The sequence below is a fragment of the Eurosta solidaginis genome, chromosome 4 (assembly GCF_040869045.1).
Source record: "Eurosta solidaginis isolate ZX-2024a chromosome 4, ASM4086904v1, whole genome shotgun sequence".
NCBI classification, from domain to species: domain Eukaryota; kingdom Metazoa; phylum Arthropoda; class Insecta; order Diptera; family Tephritidae; genus Eurosta; species Eurosta solidaginis.
The window spans coordinates 203,723,263-203,747,442 of record NC_090322.1 but is presented as its reverse complement, the minus strand read 5'-3'; the positions used below and the strand labels follow the sequence as shown (position 1 = coordinate 203,747,442).

Genomic DNA, 24,180 nt, shown 5'->3' with positions numbered 1-24,180 from the left:
AAATTGAAGAGAAAAACGAAACATCGCAGACAGTTACGAGCACAGACTTGAACATGATATTGGCTGCAATAACTGCTCAAACATCGACAGTGGCATCTCAGCTGGAATCGCAGGAGACACGTTTAACATCCAAGATGGAAGAACAGAAAACGTATATGTCATCACAGATGGAATCCCAAGAGACACGAATAACATCGAAGATTGAAGCACAGGAAACACAAATTTCTTCACAACTTGACGAACAGAAGACGTATATGGTATCCCAACTGGAATCGCAGGAAACCCGTATAACATCACAATTGGAAGAACAGAAGACACATTTGGCGTCTCAACTGGAAGCGCAAGAGGCACGTATATCTGCAATGTCGGCACAAATTTCGGAACAGGTATCATCGCAGCTCTTTGTGAAACTGGAAGAACAGGATGCAAAAATTTTACAACTCGAGGACAAAATTGATGCCGAAATAGAAGCGTTAAAAGGTCGTATGGAGCAGTTACAACTAAACCGCCCAGCTGTTTCAGCGAGTAATCCAAAGGTAAAAACACCATCCTTTGACGGTTCTGTTCCTTTTCAGGTCTTTAAGCTACAGTTTGAGAAGACCGGAGCAGTGAACCAATGGAATGCTGAAGATAAAGTTGCAGCTCTGTTCGTGGCACTGAAAGGGCCTGCCGCGGAAATCTTACAGACCATCCCAGAGTACGAGCGGAACCACTACGAAACATTGATGAGCGCTTTAGAGAGACGTTACGGAAGCGAGCATAGGAAACAGATATTCCAAATTGAGTTGCAAAACCGCTACCAAAAAGCAAATGAGACATTGCAGGAGTTTGCTTCAGATATTGAAAGATTGGCTCATCTTGCAAATGCAGACGCACCCGTGGAATACACTGAAAGGGTAAAAATCCAGAGTTTCATAAATGGCATACGAGATGTGGAAACGAAGCGGGCTACATATGCGAATCCAAAACTAACGTTTGCTGAAACGGTATCGCATGCACTGACTCAGGAAACAGCCTCACTTTTGAGTAAGCCAGCGTACAAAGCTCATCGCGTGGAAGTGGAAAAGCCAGACTGGGTAGATGCAATTTTGGAAGCATTGAAGGGTACGCAGCAGAAGAATAATGATGCAGTCAAATGCTTCAAGTGCGGCAACCCAGGTCACATTGCACGTCATTGCGATCTTGGTCCTAATAGTTCCAACAATGTGGGTGGCCGTAAACGCAAAGCTGGCGGAAATGAGCAAGAGCGTGTCGAAAGTAAAGAACGAAAACTTACCCCGGCTGTTGAATGTCCTGTGATATCTGTGTCGCAGATTGGAAGGAAATCAAGCAGTCTTACCATCAGAGGGAATGTGGATGGTAAAGAGCGTGTACTGACTGTAGATACGGGGGCATCTCATTCCTTGATTCGATCTGATTTGGTCTACAGGGGAATAAAGTCATTACCTGGAGCGAGGTTGCGTACGGTCACAGGCGAATATAACCAAGTTCAGGGAGAAGTAATATGTGAAGTCCTAATTGGGAAGGTCATGGTTCTACACAAATTCGTTGTGGCGGAGATCGTTGATGAAGTTATATTGGGAGTGGATTTCTTGGTTGACCATGACATCAAGATCGATATGCAGAGAAGGGTGATGCATTATGAGAACCAAGATGTGCCACTTAACTTCAGTTTGGAAAAAGGGTTCAGCAGTAAGCGAGTGCTGGTCGAGGAGATTCGACAGAGACCACGAAAGTCAAGGAAAGTAGATCGAGCAAAGGTTGATGGATCGAATGTGCCAAATAAAGCGAAATTAAAAGTACCTGCGAGGAAAAGACCGGCATCAACAAACCCTAATGGACGCACTAAATTCACTGAAAGAATTTTTCAGAAAGAATGCAAGGATGATTTCAAGCCAGCGCGCACTTTTGTTGGGAAACGTCGGAACGATACTGAGTATGTGAAGCCAATCCGTCCAGAACAAGCTCTACAAAGTAGTTCTTCATTGGCCAAGCAACAGAGTGCGAGAGAACGATCCAGAATAATGAGTAGTAAGATGGAACACAGGTACGACAGGGAAAATAATTCGGAAGGTTTCCGGAATGGAGATTTGGTACTGTTAAACAACCCTCACCGGCGGAAAGGTGTCCCAGCCCAATTTCGGTGCAGTTGGGAAGGCCCGTACAAGATTGTGAAGAAGCTCAGTGATACCATCTACCGCATACAAAGCATTGAGAAACCACGGAGTAGAAGAGTGGTACATTTGGCGATGCTAGCAGCGTTTAGATCGAGAGATTTGTCTGATCGGGACGATCAGACTTAGGTGGAGGGCAGTGTTACGAATATTAGCAAAACTAAGGAGTGCTGCCAGCTCTAAGCCGATCTAAGCAGTGACGTGAATGCACATCAATAATTCAATCATTATGTATCTACATAAACGAATCAATAATTGCGTCTACACATATGTACACATTCCGACGAGCAACATTTACATACAAGGCAGCGAGAGATGAGATGTCACACACCGATGAATTTACTTATACGCTTATGTGTGTGCGGGAGACTGTAAACTACAAACACATGCATATACCTTATCTGAGTTGTTACAAGAGAGAGCAATAATTTGTGCACGTAGTTGTGGCTGGCGATTTTGTAGCCGAAACAACTAGTAACTTCTGGAAATCGAAGAGCCTAGAAGTATGCAGCGTAAACTATAAAAGCGATGCAGGCGAGTAAGAAGTAATTCAGTTTGATTTGAATTGTCAAGCAGTTACGAGTAAGACGATATCTAGCGAGCAATAGCACTATTATTTTGAAAGTCAGTTTCCTTTAAGATATCAGTTTGGTTATTAAGCTATTCGTTGCACAGTTTGAGTGTTTTTGTGAAGTACTTAATAAAGGCCATTTTTCCATCATTCAATATTGGAGTTATTTATTCAACAGTTTAGTGATTCGAACTTAGCAGAGGATTGCAAATAAGAGGAGTTGCAAGTAAATTCGTTACAATACTCTTTAATACCTTCCATTTGATACCCATGTCATACAAACACATTCCAGGGTTACCCTAGGTTCATTTTCCTACTTGGTGATTTTCCCTTATTTTGTCTCCAAAGCTCTCAGCTGAGTATTTAATGTTCGGTTACACCCGAACTTAGCCTTCCTTACTTGTTATTTTGATTGATTGTTTTAAAACGTCAAATAACTGTCAGACTTCCTAATAAACAAGTTGAGGAATGTATGCTCAGCAAATTGAAGTAAAATCCCAATTGTTGAGTCGATCAAAGATACTCAAAAATACCCTTCAACCGGCTCCAATCGGGACCAAAATTATGTGTGATATTTTTGACTTTGGTGTTATCGTTTGAAGGGGTAACACAGAAAAAAAGTAACATGATGTATAAGGACCACCCTAATATATATATATATATATATATATATATAAATGTATATACGTTAGGGTGAGTCAAATTTATTGTTGAAAAGGCACATCCAGTTTCTGAATCTATGGGTCATACTGAATAATATTGTCCATGGGACCATAGGTCTAAAATGAATTTCGAGCCTCCCTAATTTTGTTAGAAAATTTTATATCCCAATCAGAATAGCGGCTCTCACAAATAAAATACATGAATATAAATGTCAAATTCGGATTCGGATTGGGATATAAAATTGTTTAACAAAATTAAGGAGGCTCGAAATTCATTTTAGACCTATGGTCCTATGGACAATATTACTCAGTATGACCCATAGATTCAGAAACTGGATGTACACCTGAAGTTTTTCCCCCCATTTTTCCCCATACAATTTGACCCGCCCTAATGTAAATATATATATATGGGGTATTCCATCCCCATACTGTTCTTAATAAACTTCTTGCATTGAAACCGATATCTTCGCCGGGTCCAGATGGTGTTCCTAGTTGTGTACTTAAGTACTGTGCTGTCAGCTTATCAGAGCCTATCTTTAAATTATTTAAACTGTCTCTGGCATCCGCATCATTCCCATCTATTTGGAAACAATCGTTTATTATACCTTTGCATAAAAAAGGTAGTAGGTCTAATATTGAGAACTACAGAGGCATAGCTAAGCTCTCAGCTATCCCTAAAACTTTTGAGCAGATAATTACATACCAGCTTCAATACTTGTGTAGCTCTTTAATATCACCTTGTCAACATGGTTTTGTTCATCGGAGATCAACTACTACCAACTTGCTTGAATTTACGTCTTTTGTTATGAATGGTTTTTTAGTTTGCAAACAAACTGATGTAATTTACACCGACTTTAGTAAAGCATTTGACTCTGTTAATCACGAGCTCTTAGTTACCAAACTTGATCTTCTGGGTTTTCCAGCGCCTTTATTAAGTTGGATTTCAAGTTATCTTGAAAATAGGACTCAGCGAGTTTTCTTTAACAACAATCTTTCAAAGTCGTTTGATGTAACTTCTGGCGTGCCCCAGGGTAGCCATTTGGGTCCATTACTCTTTAACCTGTTCATTAACGACTTACCAAAGGTTATATTACATTCTAGAGTTTTTATGTATGCAGATGATGTAAAACTTTGTTACACATATCTGCCTTCGAACTTTTTCTGTTTTAATCAGCTTCAGGCCGATCTTGACTCATTTCAAAGCTGGTGTACTGCAAATTTACTTTTTTTGAATTACTCTAAATGTAAGCAAATGACTTTTCACCGTGTGAAGCCGGTCCTATCATCTAATACACTTAACGGCGACCCCTTGGAGCGGATATCTATTGTAACTGATCTGGGAGTTATTTTTGATCCGAAATTAAGTTTTACCACACATATTTCAACCGCTATAAACAAAGCAACTGGTGTATTAGGTTTTATCAAATGTTGGGCTAAAGAGTTTGATGACCCTTATTTCACAAAGATCCTTTATACCTCGCTGGTACGTCCTATTCTCGAGTACTGTTCATGTGTCTGGTCTCCGATCTATCAAATCCATGTTGATCGGATTGAGTCGGTCCAGAGACGGTTTTTAATTTTTGCATTACGAGGTCTCAACTGGGAATCAAGTACTCATCTTCCACCATACAGGAATAGACTTCTTCTAATTGATTTGCCATCTCTAGAGAATCGTAGAGTATTACTTGGCGTTATGTTCATTCACAAGCTCATCATTGGTGTGATTGACTCCCCTGACCTAATCAGTCAACTAAATTTTGCGGTTCCTGCTAGGGCGTCCAGGCATTTTGTGCCTTTTCATTTACCTCTATGCCGGCAAAATTTTGCTAGAAACAGTCCCCTGCGCCATTGGTGCTCGCGGTACAATGATTTGTATAACTGCATTGGCTTTGAATGTTCGTTTGCTGCTTTACATACTGCTATACTCTTATGTTTAGCCTGATATTTTAATTTTATTTTTTCTTATACAATGCGATGTGAAATGTTTATAACATACAAATTTTCTATGTACCTTTTTTGAATTTTTTAATTTTAAGAATGGCTCTGTATTTTACATATATATCTGTCTATTACAATAATTAGTCGACCGCTTTGTGTTTGCGTCGACTTTAAATAAAGAAATAAATAAAATAAATAAAATTTCGACCAATTTTGAACCCGGGAATTGGCTGAAAGTTTTTCTTCTTTTTCTAGCTTACGAAAGACGCTTTTCAGAAGTTTTATTTTTTCATCCAACTCAAAAAAAGTTATGAATTTTTAAAAAAATACCGTTTTTGTTTTTAAAATGCTATAACTTTTTAAAAATTGACCGTTCCCATCCGATCCCACCTTTTTTTTTTTTAATATGTTTTTAAATGTACTTTTCGGAAAAAATTCAAAAAAATGTTTAAAGTTTTTTTTTTTTGTAATTTTTCAGTTTTTCGAGATTTTTCGAATTTCGCCCTTTTTTTCTCATAAAAAACTTCAATCAATTCTGCAATCATCCCCACTAATCCCGGAGTGGGCCGAGAATTTTTTTTTTTTATTTAATTGAAAAAAAAACTTTAAAATTTTGTTTGTATTTTTTCCAAAAAGTACATTTAAAAATATATTTAAAAAAAAACAATGATCCCAAACGGTCAATTTTTGAAAAAGTTATAGCATTTTGAAAAAAAACATCGTTTTCCAACTCAAAATAAGTTTTAAATATTTTTTTATAAAAAAAAAGGGCGAAATTCGAAAAATCTCGAAAAACTGAAAAATTACAAAAAAAAAACTTTACACATTTTTTTCAATTTTTTCCGAAAAGTACATTTAAAAACATATTTACAAAAAAAAAAAAGATCCCAAACGGTCAATTTTTGAAAAAGATATAGCATTTTGAAAACAAAAACGGTGTTTTTTTAAAAATTCATAAAAAATAAAAAAATTGAAAAACTTCTGAAAAACGTCTTTCGTAAGCTAGAAAAAGAAGAAAAACTTTCAGCCAATTCTAAAGGGGTCGGGGTCAAAATTGGTCGAAATGGGATGGAATACCCCATATATGTAAATAGTTATGTGTGGAACATCTCGGCACAAATGTTTACATTTGGATTTCATTGAAAGAAGAACAGAAAAAACTACACCAACTAGTTCGTGGTTATTTTGTTTATAAAATATAATAAACAAAACGGCTGGAAAACTTTTTCCAGTTCGAACTACAACCCACCTTATCCATTTGTATGTATGCATGTTCATAGGCACATCAAATGAAAAACCAATGTACCCAATTGACCTTTAAGTAAACCAATTTTGATCGATGATACGGCGGGATTTGCGTGGTCTAACTGCAGTGGTTAGAATAATATTGGTACTCAAGTCAAGCAGTCATTTTTCAGTCGTAATGCTTTTACTCTACACTGACTTCTCTCTGTAAACGAAAATCATGCTCTACAAGTCACTTATCGTACCCGTCCAGCTAAATGGTGCAGAAGCATGGACTATGACAATGTCAGATGAAGCGGCTTTGAGAGTGTTCGAGAGAAAAGTTCTACGCGTTGGCGATGGCGAGTACCGACGAAGATGTACGAGCTTTACGCAGACATTAACATAGTCCAGCGAATTAAAACGTAGCGGCTACGCTGGCTATGCCATGTAATGCGAATGAAATATGACGCTATGGGAGCAGAGGAAGACGGTGGCCTCCACTCCGCTGGAAGGACCAAGTGGAAAACGATTAAAATTCCCTTTAAACGGTTAGGCGCCAATTAGGTAAGTAAGTAATGCTTGTATGAGCAGGGTGTGGTTTTTGTAGTTGACTGATTTCTGAATTCCGAAAATTTAATCATGATTTTGACTAAGTGAGTCAATAATTATTCATCTCGAAAACTGACGTCATTTAAAAATGCCAATAAAACCAAAATCATCCTTTATATTGAAGTCTGGTTATTTAGCCGGTCCGTGAGGATCATAGCCTAAATGAGTCCATAGTATTACCAGAAGTTTGTTCAACGACCAAACTGAAAACCCATATCAGAAACCATTTTAATTGTCTCACATTTTTCCATGCCGTGTAGGCTAACCTGGGTCGATTTGTATGGACGAAAGTTAACCGATATCGCGCCATCGATTTTTCGATAGGATTTGGGCTGAGGAAAAAAAGTTCCACTACGCATACCCAAACAAAATAATTTCCGAGCCTGCGAAAAAAAAAAATGGCGAAAGGTCGACCAAAACACTCGCAATACCCAAAAAATATTTTTTTTCTCAAAAAACTTTTGTAAAGAAGTTCGCGATAACAGTTTTTTGAAAAAAAAAAAAATATTTTTTGGTTTTTGGCGAATGTTTTGGTCGAAAAATTTACCCTTTCGCCATTTTTTCGCAGGCTCGAAAATTATTTTTTTGGGTATGCGTAGTGGAACTTTTTTGCCCTGAGCCCGAATCCTATCGAAAAATCTATGGCGCGATATCGGTTAATAAATCGACCCAGTCTAGTGTAGGCACCTTGTGCAACTGTGATTTTGGGAAAGAGAATTAATTAATTAATTAAATACAGTCGGAAAAATAAACACAAATACCCCACGCAAATGTATTGAAGACATTTTATGAAAATTTCGCCAAAAAAAAAAGAACAGTGACTAACCTCGAAGAAAACATTTAGCAACTGGCACCAATTAACGAGTGACGTCTCTTATTATATTTATCCTCCTTGGTATAGTGATAACCTGTATGAGCTTTCGGCAGATATGAACATACTTACTGCAACGAATAAAAGCCTAAAGGCTTCACTGACTAGGTCATGTTATACAAATGCAAGAATACGCTCCGCCTAATAAAGTATTCCTGACACCGGATGTGCAAGTAGAGCAAAGGGGGGAGAGACAGGTGGAGGAAACCGTGATCTACCTTGGTGCTCCCAATAAGCGTCGCGAGGGATAAATTGCGTGGCTTACTACGCAACGGCTAGGCGATTAAGCGGAAATAAATTATAATGATTACTCAACCTTAAGGTTCGACTTGTTAATACCTGACACAAAATTTCTAAGGTCATGTGCAAATCCTACGACGTTGCACTCACAAGGTGCCAAAGTGAGAAGACTTAATGCACACGATAGGCATACTAACTGGACACTGGCTTCTGGCGCCACATGGTTATAAGTTAGGCCTCGTCAGTAACAGCAATGTAGGAAGGGCGAGCTGCAGAAAGAAAAGGGTTGAGTACGTTTCGTGTCCTGCGCTGTCAAGGGTAAGGCTTCGTCTACAAGGGGCGGCAGATTTGCTAGATATCAAAAAATTTAGTATTTGCCAAGAGGACGGATTATTCTAGACCAAAAGTCCTGGTACCTAATTGGGGTTTTTCCGTTTGGTTGTCAAACAAATTCTGGTAGCACTATGGACACATTTAGTCTATGCGAGATCATTATTGGCGGCCAGTTCAACCTAACCTAACATCATCATATTATGAGAGATCTGAGTTGATCGAATCCTGCCATACATAAAGCTCTTAATTAATCACAATCCGAATGCTAGCTGGGCGAAAATTAGAGAATTACTCGTATATATCTATTTACTTATGTGCATATTATATAAGTATATTTGTATGTATGTATATATTTGAACGCAAAATATATTTTTGAAAATTCTTCCCGCTTACCAATTTTCGTAAGATTCAATTTAGTTGCTTCCTCTAGCTCTAATCGTTTAGATCTTTATTACGCGTTCAATACAGCATTAAAATTTATTACCTGTGAAATAACAAGCATTGCACTTGTTCAAATTTTCCGAGTTCAAAACTACATACGAATTTCCCAAACTCGAATAAAATGAATGCAGCAACGGTGCAGCAACGCCCACGTGTAAATCCCGTAACTTCACACGTAATCACATATCCAACGACAGATGTACGATCACAAACCGTGCAGGGATCCCGCGTCTATCAGGGATTGAAAACATGTAATCACGCAAACACATACATACATATATATACATTAGACTGGGTCGATTTATTAACCGATATCGCGCCATCGATTTTCCGATAGGATTTGGGCTCAGGAAAAAAAGTTCCACTACGCATACCCAAAAAAAGAAATTTTCGAGCCTGCGAAATTTCATTTTTTTTTACTTTTTTTCGCCTTTGATTTTTAAGGTTTTTTTCATGACCTACTAAAAAAATTTTCATTTGATTGTAAAATTTTCATGTATATCCTGTCCGACCCAAAAATGTCCGCTAAAAACGTTGGGGACAACAGTTTATTGAAAAAATAAACAGTTTTTTGGAAAAATAAAAAACTGTTATGGACAACGTTTTTAGCGAACATTTTTGTGTCGGACAGGGTATACATATGAAAATTTTTTTAGTAGGTCATGAAAACAACCTTAAAAATGGAAGTCGAAAAAAAGTAAAAAAAAAAATTAATTTCGCAGGCTCGAAAATTATTAAATTGCGTAGTGGAACTTCTTTTTCCTGAGCCCAAATCCTATAGAAAAATCGTTGGCGCGATATCGGTTAAGTTTCGTCCATACAAATCGACCCACCCTAATATACATACATATATACATACATATGTATCGATCTTCAGAAATAAGTTAGCGAGTTTTAAAACGAGCTATTTTTCTTGGTGCTTTATCCACGTTGACGTGGCTATTTATTTTGCAATTCTTCATGTGACTAGGGGGGGAGGGGGAGTAATAATGACATGCCTTGCCTTGTCATTCAACTAGAAATTTCTGGCATCAAAGGGTTATTATATCAGCTATGTTATGTTTTCTAGTTAATATATATATCGTTGGAAAGGTCTAAAGCTACCTTAAAAGAAACTGATAATCGGTTTATAACCAAAAAAGTATAGGGAAACCCCGATTTTTTGCCCATAACTCACAATTTTAAGGGTGTCCGGGGAAAATCCCGTATGTAGCCATACTTAGATCTTCAAGATCTACTAGAAAAATGGTATCACTTCCCAGAGATATTTTTTTTTCACACAGTGTTATCTATCGGTGGTGGCCACCGATAGGGAAAATGACGTAGTGCTTATACTGCCATCCTGCTACAACGCTGCAACGTGCACCCACCACCGGAAGAGTTCAAAAAGCTGGTGAATCAAGAGCAGTGAAAAAGAAATACAGCTATTAAATTTTACCCGAAGATGTTGCCACTCTAGGTGTTTTAGGAGTCCAATACCATCTAATAAAATACGCTATTGACTGCTAGACTAGGTTGAACTGGGCGGTTCATAATAGACTTAGACTGAAAGTGTTCATCGTGTTACCAAAAGTTTTTTTGACGGCCAAACTGAAAACCCCCATCAAAAACTTGGAAAATCGTCTAGCGCTTTCTAGACTTGCTTGCTGCTCATATCTGTGTCACGCCTAATAGTTGGCATTTAAATATGTCGTGCGCATGGCACGAACGAGAACGAGCTCAATCGTTTCCATATGCAACCTACACTTTCTACATTCGCTATCACTGACGAGGACTAATTTAAAAGCATGTGAGAATGCCCATCATGAGCCTACAGTCACCTCTTTTTAGTAATAAAAGTAACTTTACTAGTCTAATGTTCTAAGAGCTGCACCAGATCTTCAACACTTTGCAGCGCTGTTCTTATTTTCCCACCGCTCCTTCTGGGTTTATCATGTGTAACTGCACCTATAAGCTATTTGCTTCCATTATTCCTTTGGTTACGTTCATTTAGCACCACAGTGAGATGGCAGCTTGAAGGACCCCCCTGGAGCAGCACGGTATACCAAGGACCCTTCCTCTTTAATTAGTATGAAGCTATTTTTGTGTACATGTATTCCCTTAACGCACGTTTGCGCAGTTACGAGATCAGGTAGTCTGTCCGTCCAGTATTTGATGACGATATACCACCAGGGCCGTAGAGAGAAAATCCGGGCCCGGGACTAAACAATTTACGGGTCCCCTATAAAAACTCCACTAATACATTTGATTAGTTTGAATTAATGACGTCTCACTCATGAATCATTATTGATCGATTACATCAAACAAAATTTTTCCACATCAACTAAATGATTTTTGGACTAAGAGCTGAAAATAAAATTAACACAGAATATTTACTATTTACACTATTTTATTGTAACGTAGAAATAAAATTCTATTTTAACAGCCACATATTGTTTCAAATAATCTATAATATAAAAAAAAGTCGGGTTTTCCTTCCTGACGCTATAACTCCAGAACGCACGAACCGATTTCAACGGTTTTTTGGAAAGGTCTCGTTCGTTGGAAAGGTCTCGGGCTCCGTGAGGTTTATAGCAAAGAAAATTCAGGATAGACGCACATGGTCTCGAGATGCAGGCCAAAACGTGGACCCGGGTACCCCTAGACTGTGCTTATAGATTATGGATATCAAATGAAAGCTGTTGATGAGTGCTTTAGTAGAGGGTAATTTTCATACCCCTGGGTGACTAGGGTCTCGAGATATAGGCCAAAACGTGGACCCGGGTACCCCTGGAATGTGTCTATAGAATATGGATAACAAATGGAAGCTGTTGATGAGTGCTTTAGTAAAGGGTAATTTTCATACCCATGGGTGACTGGGTCTCGAGATATAGGTCAAAACGTGGGCCGTGAACGCCTAGATAGTGTTTTTACATTATGGGTATCAAATTGAAGCAGTTGATGAGTGCTTTAGTAAGGGTAGTTTTCATACCTATTGGTGACTAGGGCCTCGAGATATAGGCCAAAACGTGGATCAGGGTACACCTAGAATGTGTTTTTACATTATGGGTATCAAATTGAAGCTGTTGATGTGTGCTTTAGTACAGAGTTTTACACCGCTGGGTGACTAGGTTCTCCAGATATAGGCCAAAACATGGACCCGGATACCCCTAGAATGTGTGTGTATTATGGATATCAAATGAAAGCTGTTGCTGAGAGCTTTAAAGTAATTTTCATTGTGATATTCGATTTAGTCGCATCAATCTGGCAATACTGATAAATATGCATGCGAAGCCGAAATAAAGACATGAATTAATAATACCCGCATACCTATTTACATACGTACTATTCGATTTGCCTGAAATTTGGTACATAAATTTGCCTATATTAGTATTTACGATGCTTTTTTCCGGGAAGTAGACTAGAGACGGACTGGGATTGGGATTAAGACTAGGACTGGGACTGAGACTGAGACTCGGAGTGGGACTGTAACAAAATACATACCACCCTCTGGGACTGCCAATAAGATACGAAGAAGAATGAGAAAAACTTGAGAGAAGAGAAAAGAGAGGAGACTGAGAAACAGATAGAATGAGACGAAGATGGAGATAGATGAAGCGATAAATACGGAGGGAGGAGTGAATACAAAGATTAGGAAAAAGTGTAGAGGGGTGAGGGTAGAGTTAGACGGAAAAAGCTTTTTAAAATGTATGCAGATAGACCAAATTTATGGCAGAACAACGTCTGCCGGGTCTGATAGTCTTTTCTAATTATTTGGTAACATTTTAATACATTTATAAATTTAATGATGATTATAAATTTTAATTATGGAATATAGAAATTTCAGATATCAAAGAGTGGCTTAAACTTGCTTTTTTCGCTGCAAAATTATTATAACATCAAAATTTAACTGTCTTGCCAAAACGGATTCAACACAAAGCGTGGCAAGTCCAAAAAATCGCATTCCAATCTTTGCGGCCACCGTGGTGTGATGGTAGCGTGCTCCGCCTACCACACCGTATGCCCCAGGTTCACACCCCGGGCAAAGCAACATCAAATTTTTAGAAATAAGGTTTTTCAATTCTAAGCGGGGTCGCCCCTCGACAGTGTTTGGCAAGCGCTCCGGGTGTATTTCTGCTATGAAAAGCTCTCAGTGAAAACTCATCTGCTTTGCAGATGCCGCTCGGGGTCGGCATAAAACATGTAGGTCCCGTCGGGCCAATTTGTAGGGAAAATCAAGAGGAGCACGACGCAAATTGGAAGAGAAGCTCGGCCTTTGATCTCTTCGGAGGTTATCACGCCTTACATTTATTTATTTTTTTTTTTATCTTTAAGAAATGTCCGACTTGTATTTTTCGACAAATTTTGCTGCGCCCGCCCGAACCGTAATTTCATCCATGCCTTCAAATTGCCATAAACAGGAAAGCGTCTCACTCAAATTTCTCATAGTTGCAAATCGTTCAGTAATGCCAGTGATTGCCGAATCAACGATTACCAGGAATGTATTGTTTTAAAAATCAGACTCTGAATCATCCGTAATCATCTCATTTAAATTATCTTCCCTCACGTGCTTTGCATAAATTTCTATAAACTCGTTCTGAATGTCTGAGGAAAGATAGTGAACTTGTAAACGTTTGTGCTGCTGTTGTGAAATCCTAACTTTCTCCAAATGATCTCTAAGTATCGGATCATAATGGCTTATGAGATCTTAGAGGCCCAAAAAGTTTCCATCGTTTCATTCACCAAGATATATACTTTTGCCTTTCAAAGCTAGGCCTCTTTCATCGAAAAATAAAATAATGTCAAAAATTCTATATAAAATTTCTTTCCACTTTTGAGTTTCAGTGATTAGCTGTTCGTTGATAAGTGTATCAATTGTAGCCTCCTTTTGAATTAGATTTTGTAAAGATCGCCATTGAATATAACATTTAATGTGATCTTGAGTATTTTCGTGTGAGGGCAGTTTATCGTATAGCTTCTTCCATACCTGGAATTTTGAATATCCGCACAACAAGTTTTAAGTCGATTTAAAGTATTGGTGCTTAACAGACGACGTGGTAGGAAATAAAATGCATTGCTACTGGCACTCCACACTAACCAGTCACACTCCACTTTTTCCCCATTTGGCAAGATTCTGTTTAACAACGAGGTAGGAAATGCCTCATGACAATCACGTGGAAAAAAACAGGACACTTTTGATGACCTCGACGAATTATTTCGTTGACTTCTTCAGATCGCAAAAACTTATTATTCACGGTACCGATATCGAAGTCGTTTAAATATACTGGACTTTGATACAGAGTTGATGGTATTGTTGGAAGACTTTTTGTAGATGAACCTTCATCCGTGTCTCCACGAAAACTTTGCGATTTCGGATTCATCTAAACATATATTTTTGTCTCCTCACTGTTCGAAGACCCAGGCAAAAAATTATTATCAATATTCGTTGCTTTTGAAATTCGGCTTAAAATTTTAACATGGAACAACTAAAGACTATCCTGAATTAAAAAAAAATGTCTTAGTACCTCTAAATCGCGGGCCCCCTGAGAAACCCCGGGCCCGGGGGAATCCCCCATACCCCCTCCCTCTCGTCGGACCTGTATACCACTATGACTGTACGGTCTGCATTTTTTAACACTATGTTTTTGCTACCAGAGCTCCCATTATGCTCAGAATTGATAGACTTCATACCCCTCTGATTTCTTGAGGTTGTTGTTTTTTTTTTGTGTGGCTGTTCACCAAACATGGACTCCATAGCATTTTTACACAATCGCTGTTAATACCCAATGCGAAAGGGAGGACGAAGGGCCCCACGCATTATTTTACATACACAAAATGTCGTAGGCTTTTTTAATGTCACTTCCACATTGAGCTTCCCCGAAAATTACCTAAATAAATGACTGGAATTATTCCTAGACGTCAGCTGCGTACGCCGTGGGAGACATTTTTGAAAGCCCGGAAATATCTAGGTTAAACCCCTTTCGGCATGTTCAGCCTTATATACACATCTTTTAGCCTCTCAAAGGGTTTGAGCAGAAATTAGGTTGTGCTAATGATCCTGTAGTTTTTGAGTCCTTCTCGCCTGTGGAGAGCAGTTTTCCGGAAACGGGGTTCAGGATTTAGTCGTATGCACCCATTTAGCCATTCACCAGACGTTCTACCCGACATTTGTTGCATGGCAAGGAATATTTCTCCTAGCCTAAACTTTGAGAAAATGTTCATCGTCCATTTGGTCTCTTTGTGTCAGTCAACAAGCCTGGCATTATCGTAATCGAAGTGTTAGTTTTAAAATTTAAAATTTTGCAATATACTCTCTTAGTCCGGTTGATTTTACGTTTTATGATCCTTAACAGATCTAATTCTCGAGCGGCACGGTTTATTTACGCAACTTTCGCCCGCTTAAACGTACATATTGTGACGAATATTAGCAACACTAAGGCGTACTATCATCTCTAAGCCGATACTAAGCAGTCACTTGTATCTACATAAACAAATCAATCATTATGTCTACACATATGTACATACAAGAAGCGGAGAGATATGCACAAATACATGCATATATCTGAGATATGCAATCATCGGTCAAAGTATCACTCACATATACACGCGCATATGGCTATGCGAGAAGCTATAAACGTGCTTCTGTAGTTTATAGCTGGTGAGTTTATATCTGGTAAACAAGTAGTAAATTCTAGAAGAAGAAACGCCTAGAAGTATGTGAACGACACAGCAGAGAGTATAAAAGGAGCAAAAGCTGAGTAAGCAGAATCAGTTTGATTTAAGCACGCTATTGGTTGCGAAGTATAAGTGTTATTGTGAAGTACTTTTAAAGTAGTCTAATAAAGACCATTTTGCATTATAAAATATAGGTTTTAAGGAAGGCTGATGAGTTGATTTCTTTTAGTCGTGGAGTAACGATAAGAGAGACGTTGACGCAGTAATATAGTCAGTTTATTCAAATATTATGTTGAGGCGTCATCAACGTTGTGGAAGCATGTTGTGCTCCGTTTATTCACTCGAAGCTATTGATTTGAGCTGCGGCTATTCTTATGTATATGTATATGTTTATTAAGTCTATGATCGAAAAGAATCTTACAGACTAGATACAAATGAATAGAAAGATATAAAAACTATATAGTCAAACTTATATATGTAATTACCGTGTAAATAATAAAAAAGATAACAATGATATGAATAAATAATAAAAATAAATTACAGCCACAAATCCAGAGAAGACTTGAACGTACTTCTCGACAAAGAGAAATCAAGAAGGAAACTCCCTGAGAGTCTATTAAATTCGGTAAGTGCGCGGAAAATCGGGTCAAACATGCAATAGTTAGCTCTACCGACACGCAAGTAAAAGGGCAAGAAAGTACGAAGACACCTATTAGGTACATTAAAATTAACTTTAGCTAGAAGAGCTGAACAATCCAAAGAGCCAATGATGAGATCATAAACAAACATTAGTAGATGCGCAGCTCTCCGGATTTCAAGCGACTGGAGATTGATAAGTATGCATCGCGAGTAATAGGATGGGGTTGGATCGTCAAAGTTAATAGAAATTAAGCAAAATCTAATGAATTTTCTTTGAACCCTCTCTATTCTGGCAGAGTGGCCACTATAGATAGGATTCCAGACAACTGAGCCGTATTCTAATTTTGAGCGAACTAAAGAGATAAAAAGTGCCTTCCTGGTATAGGGATCCTTAAAGCCTTTTGCATATCTGCAAAAGAAGGCAAGGTTTCTGTAAGCCTTCGGAAATACATAACAGATATGACTAACGAAGGAGAAAGAGGTGTCGAAGACAACACCTAGATCAATAACTTCTTTGACAGAAGCTAGTGGAACACCTGAAATACCATAGGGCGTGGTATGCAGGGTAGACGACTTAGAAAAAGACATTTGAAAGCATTTTTTGACATTTAAGTAGAGACTATTGGCATTACACCAAGCAACAAGATTATTTAAATCATTTTGTATGAGCACTGCATCTGACGGGCCATTAATTCTACGAAAAATCTTAAGATCGTCTGCATATAAAACGAAATCAGACGAATTAAAGCAGGAACCAATGTCATTAATAAAGAGCACAAATAAAAGAGGACCAAGAATGCTACCCTGAGGTACCCCGGATGTTGCCAAGAAAGGCTGGGACTTACAGTCTTCAATTTCGACGCACAAGGACCTATTCGACAAATAAGATTTTAACCATGATAGGAAAACAGAGTGAAATCCAATGCATTCAAGTTTAAATAATAAGATTTTTTGAGATACTTTATCGAAAGCCTTCGTGAATTCGGTGTATACAGTATCTACCTGGCAACCGTCCTGAAATGCAGAGATGCAGAAGAAAAACGACACTAGGTTCGTAACAGTCGAGCGGCCAGCCACAAACCCATGTTGGCACGGCTCAATGACGCTTTTGATGACAAAAGTTAGCTTCTCTTTTATAATTTTCTCAAAAAGCTTCGAGCAAACTGTTAGTTTGGCGATAGGCCTATAATTAGAGACGCCATTTTTATTGCCAGCTTTAAAGATTGGACAAATAGAACTTTTTTTCCACCTATCGATAAAAGTTCCGGAAGACAGGGATAAATTGAATATATGCCGAAGAGGTATGCACAAAGATAAACTACAGAAGTTCAGGACAAAGGCACAGAGGCCATCACTGTCATATTTTAACGAGGGTTTAAGGGAGGACATAGCATTGCTGACGTCGTCGCCGGAGATCACGAGGGAGCCAAAACCTAGACGATCATAGAGCCCGGATCGCGAATAAGAGTCATTCAGATCTACAGTAGCATCATCAAAGTTTGATTTAAAGAAATCAGCAAACAGCTCAACTGTTTCTGGTAGGGACTGGGAGCGTACACCATTAAAGCTCATGCAGATCGGTATATTCGTCGAACCACGTTTGGAGCGGATAAAGTTCCAAAAGGCTTTAGGATTTTCTTTGAGCTCATTTTCGAGCCTACCCATATAGCGATTATAAAGGAATTTGTCAAGGACATTAAATTGACGCACACTGGTAGTGAACTGTTCTCTGAAAAGGATATTATCTGAATCTGCCTTGAATAAGTTATTGAGTTTGTTACGCTTATTTTTCAACCTCTTAAGAGTTTTATTATACCATGGTAATTTATGAAGCCTGGGGTCAAAACGAGGCACTATACTTTGAAATGTTTCAGTCAAATTCGATAAGAAAATATCATAACAAACACTGACGTCATTAGAGGGAAATATGTTTTCCCAGTTAATTTCAAATACATAATACATTGTTCAGCTCGCCGAAATCAGTAGATCGAAAGTTGAAAGAGGAATTATCTAAAACAGGTGACGTAGGGATAGCATCAAAGTTATTTAGATGAATAGCTATTGGTATATGATGTCTATCAGATAGACATACAGGAAAAGTACTCTCAGAGAGTTGATATATTAAATTCTCGTCGACGAATATAAGATCAAGTAACCTCGAGAGAGTATTAAATAAATTATTGATTTGAATCAGATTACAACTTAAGGTATTATCTATAAGGCTAATTTCATTAGAACGCGTGACATTGGTAGGCGTCAAAATTCCATTATATTGAAAATCTGACCAGACAATATCTGGTAGATTGAAGTCTCCAAGTTTACAGAAGTTGGCATCAGTATGAGTTTCGCATAAATTAACCATGTTCTCCACATGACCATTATATAAGCCATCACCACTATTGGGCGGTATATACGAGCAACAAATGAAAGTAGAGCCAGACGAACTGGAAACACAGACACAGCTGATCGAGCAGTGTATCCTGATTATGTAGTTGAAACTTTAATGAATGCAGGCTTCTGTTAACTGCAATTAGGACACCACCACCTTTCTTTTAACCGGTGTTCGCGAAGTCTCTGTCTTTACGGAAAGTTAGGAATAATTTAGGGTCAAAGTACTCTTCATCAAAGAAGTCTTCGTTGAGCCACGTTTCAACGATGACGTATACGTCGTAGTCCAAACGAGACGTAGCTAAAAGAAAGTCTTTAGATTTGTATCATACACTTCTAGTCTGGTTTCATGTGAGAGCAAGTATTTGGACCCAATTCCTATTCTGGAAGTTAACTTAATCATAAATTAGGGCGAGAGGGGCGGTCCCCACCCCTTGCTTTTAATTTAAAAGCAAGTTTTCTAAGCAGCAAATGCGTACGTTCCCTAAGGACCTGGTTCGCCTGTTGTTGTTGTTGTTGTAGCGATTAGGTTACTCCCCGAAGGCTTTGGGGACTGTTATCGATGTGATGGTCCTTTGTCGGATACAGATCCGATACGCTCCGGTAACACAGCACCATTAAGGTGCTGGCCCGACCATCTCGGGAACGATTTATATGGCCACATTAAACCTTCAGGCCATCCCTCCCTCCCCACCCCCAAGTTCCATGAGGAGCTTGGGGTCGCCAGAGCCTCGTCTGTTAGTGAAACGGGATTCGCCGCTCGAAGGTGAGGTTGACAATTGGGTTGGAGAAGCTATATTTTGCGCTACACAACCCCTTGAATCCCACCTGGTTCGCCTACTCCGGTGCTGTGGTTCCGCCTTCACTAGTTGTAAACCGATCTTGTCCAAATCAAATCCATATACATATTAGGTAAAACATACGAAACTGCTCATGTTCACATTTAAGCGTTATGGTTATCTCGCCCATGATAAAAATCATTTGAATAACGTGTTTATTTAGTGGAACGATAAATCGTTCGAAGCATTTTTATTTCCTTTTTTCTTTTTTTTGTTAAGAAACGACTACAAACATAAATTTTAATAAACATACTTTTTAGAATACATATTTATTTTTGAAGCATTCCTTTTATTGTACCTTCTAAGGTGATTCAAGGAGAATTGTGGTGTACTAAATCTCAGAACTTACGCTGGCCACCAATAGTTAGTTACTAGGCCCTTAACCTATCCAATATAAATGTAGCTTTCTGGAAGGCTGGAGGCAAAATTTTTTTGTGCCAAGTTCTTTCCAAAAATTATTATATCTGTCTCTCCAAGCTCTTTTCCACTTTCTACCTCTGTATCGACATATAACGAGTAAACGAATGATCCTTTATAGAGAAGCTGGTGAACTAACCTTGATGGACATATATTATTTTATTTGTGTAGAATGATTCGAGGCTTATAAAGAAAGAACTGACATTTTATGTCAACACAACGCGAACTTTGCCTAATCGAACCATAAATTTTAGGAAAATGTAGTCTCACCCCGCTATAGCCTAATAATTTCCGAAAAGTTTGCGGGTCGAGTTCCGCGGGAAGTTCGTAAAAAAATGTTAACACATATCAACGGAACGAGTAACTACGACATACATTCTTGAGTATCTTGAAAAGTTATGTACCGCAAACCGTTCCTTCGATAACATAAGTTTACATAGCCATAATGCAGTCAACCAATGTTTTACTTAATTATATCTTTTGGCATTAGTTATTGATGCTTGAACCTAAAAAATATGATAGTTTCAAAACAAAACGAGTAAAGGTGTCTAAGTTCGGGTGTAACCGAGCATTATATACTCAGCGTGAGAATCAATTGTAAATTTCATTTCAGATAAATTACTTTTGTCATAAAAGGGGCGGTGCCACACCCATTTTCAATTTAGAAAGTAAAATTCTATTGATACAAAGCTCTTTTTCGCTAAGATATAGCTTTTTATTTTCGTCTACGACCCTTTTAAAAATCTTTTATATAAAAGTGGGTGTGGTCCTTAACCGATTTCGTTAATTTTTCTTCAAAGCATTCCATATAGTAAAGGCAACCTCTCTGCCGAATTTTGTTACGATAGGTTTAACGATTTTTGATTTATGATTAATATTTGTAAAATTGATTTTATCACAACTGGGCGGTGACACGCCCATTTTAAAATTTCTTTTCAAATTTTTATCAAGAGTCTCAATATCAGTCCACAAGTCAAATTTCAACATTCTAGGTGTATTATTTACTAAATAATCAGGTTTTTTGTGTTTTCCAAAATGTTATATATATAAAAAGTGGGCGTGGTTATCATCCGATTTCACTCATTTTCAATACCAATCTATTCTTGGTCCAGATAAGCTCGTGTACCAAATTTGGTGCAGATATCTCAATATTTACTCAAGTTATCGTGTTAACGGACAGACGGACGGACGGACATGGCTCAATCAATTTTTTTTTATACTGATGATTTTGATATATGGAAGTCTATATCTATCTCGATTCCTTTATACCTGTACAACCAACCGTTATCCAATCAAAGTTAATATACTCTGTGTGCAAATCACGCTGAGTATAAAAAAAAAACAAGATTAAGTGCCAAAAAAAAATAACAAAATATATAATTAATAAGTCACTTAGTCAAAACGTATCCAAAACCAACAATAAAATATCCAAAAAGTTAATAAATTCGCCAAATCAAATATATATAGGTTATGGATATGGCCAATCAATTTGTTGGCTAGCTAGGGCGTTAAGATATGGCACCATTGATCAATTACCGTTTTCGCATTCTCTGATCTATAAGTTCTCGATTTTCTTTTTTTTCATCCTCTTATACCGTTTTCTTTTCTGGAAGGAGTGTTACGCTTTTTGTACGCCGCGTAAGGGTTGTAAATATATTTTGTTCTATTCAAAAAAGCAGGCAACGCCTTTACTGGGTATTTCGTTCTTTTGTGAAAATTCTTGCCTGATCACAGCGCAAAAACGTTACACGTTTACACTGCATAAAATAATGGTGTGGCATTATAACCCTGCTAAAGCAGCTGATCGTGACAATTTATTTCCGTTACTTCTCACATTTTTAACGAAGAAAATTGAAATAGAAGCAATGATTGCTAATGAATTTTTCTTATCATTGACAGCGCGTTTGTGAAAATCAGCTGACACACGGGGTAGCCATTTATGTTCCTTTCATGCACTATAAAAGTTGACACTTTTCAAGGGTAGGAGTAACTCTATTAAGGTTTTACCACTTACTTAGCAACAATTTGTTTCAGAAAAGAAAACGCTATAAAGTGTAATGCAAAAGTGTAAATAAAAGTCAGCTGTTTTGTTGGTTTTCATGTATTCAAAATAGATTTTCTCTATTTTTTCTACAAAATCGATTTAACTGGGAGTGGAGTAGGTCACTCTGTGTTAGTCAAAACGAAGCTGTCAAATGAAGCTATCTGAAGGATTGATATAGTCTAGTGTATTTTTAGCTAAATTAGAGGTCGTAAAAACGGCTCCGAATGAAGTGGCGAAACTGTTATTGCATAAAATTTTGTAAATTTTTTTCGGCGTAATTCAAACTTTAACATAATCCAATGTTTTTATAAAATGTTAGTAACGGGTTAATTTTCACAAGTTTTACTGAGGTTTCTAATGAGCACAATAGCAGGAGCTATTTCGAGTGCTTTCCCTAATTATTTATTTGGTACCGATTACTTTTAAAGGCCAATTAATGATGACTTATAACTATAAAACCATAACCAGATCAAACAGCTGATCGAGCCTACCTTATGGAAATCAATGTAATCGATTAATGGTGCCATTCCATAACGCTAACGCCATAACCATACCATAGCCAACCAATTGGTTTCGCACCATATCCATAACCGAAAAATATTTGAGTTAGTGAATTTAATAACTTTTTGTAGATTTTATTCATTGTTTTGGACACGTTATTTGGGAATCAGAACAACACTAGGTATAGCTGTCGTAAGAGGCGACTAAACTTCACAGACCCGAAGGTTCCCCAGGCAGACGGGCTAGTACCACAAGGTGCTAATACCGAAGCGTACCGATTTTATATTCGTCAAAGAACTGTTCACTAGAGCGTATCACTAAAAAAAATTTAAAATGTTTCCAGGGTTCGAATACTTCGTGAAGATTACAAGAATTAAAAAAAAATCAGCTCTCTGTAAAAACAACGAATTAGTTTTTTCTTTATAAGTTATCTATTTGAATATAGTTTTCAGAGAGTGATACATTGTGGTAAAGGTATTCAGTTAGCGCACAATTTGTTCGAAGAAGTCATTAATCTATCTAGCCTCATTCAGCTTTTATAGATGTTTTCCTAAACCCGGCACCGTATGTCATTATAAGTAATACATTTCTAGCTTCCTAGTATTTACCACATTGCAAAAGTGAAAATCGAAAATTATATACAAATTTCGTGGAGCTCACCGTCGAAATGGTTCGTCAATCCATCTGAGTGTATTTCTGCCACGAAAAACATTTCAGCGAAAGTTTACCTGTGCAGTTCAAGCTTATAAAAATAGCCGTGTTTTTTTTACATGTTTATTCATCACTTATGTAGATAATGTTTAGTGGACCCTTCTAGTGGCAGTGGTTAAATAACTAGCTACAGAACGGATTGTACCGAATAGCGGAAACACGCACCTCTGTTGGCCATAGTGTAGAACCTATAGCTGAATCGGTTGCGGTGAATAGTGGACACCCACCGTTTGTAAAGGTAAGACATAGAGGTAAAACATAGACGCACATTTCAGTTTTTTTTGGTTTGTAGTTTGAATTCTGTATGGTTAGCTCAAAAAGCTTTAAAACGCCAATTGTCCCTCTTATTTAGTATTTTTGTCTTATGGTTATTTAATATGTGTGTGTATCTGTCATCTACTTCAAACGCTGACACAGCAGCTTGACTGGCGTAGAGACAGACACAGAGGGAAATTTAATCCCATTATTGTTGGGAACCGTTATATGTTCCGTTTGCCTTCGATGGCGTTATGTATTATCATCTTATAATAGCTCCGTTATTTACAGTAGCTTGTTATTCACTTGTATTTGATTCCGTTGTTTTCCTCATAATTGTTAATTTCACTTTAAAGTTTTGTTCAATTATGTATTTTTAAGTGGCACCACGCCAAGTATTAATTAGCTCCGTAAGATTGCGTTGCAATTTCGAGTATTTCCTTTTATTTTAGTAGGTATTCCGTAAAAATTTGTTTTTTAAATGGCACCACGCCAGTTATTAATTTGTTTGATTCATTTTCGAAAATTTTCTTTCATATAATTGTATGTTTTTCCAATATGTGGCTTGTAGCTATGTTTTTTTACTATGCCGCTATGTATATAAAGTTGGTTTTTAAGTGGCACCACGCCAAGTATTAATTAGCTCCGTGAGCTTGGGTTGCAATT

At 37.7% G+C, this 24,180-nt stretch overlaps 1 protein-coding gene across 3 annotated transcripts in view; it reads left to right on the top strand.

Moving 5' to 3' along the window:
• The window catches only part of LOC137250912 (band 7 protein AGAP004871-like), a 104,854-nt gene that overhangs the window by 57,458 nt on the left and 23,216 nt on the right, over nt 1-24,180 (top strand). Inside the window, exon 1 of one of the 3 annotated variants that reach the window (XM_067784630.1) lies at nt 9,062-9,317. The exons of the other annotated variants lie outside the window; for them this stretch is intronic. Coding sequence (XP_067640731.1) covers nt 9,188-9,317 — 130 coding nt within the window. The 5' untranslated portion in view covers nt 9,062-9,187. Of the gene's footprint in view, nt 1-9,061; nt 9,318-24,180 lie in introns of those variants that run through there. 3 annotated transcript variants of the gene reach the window in all.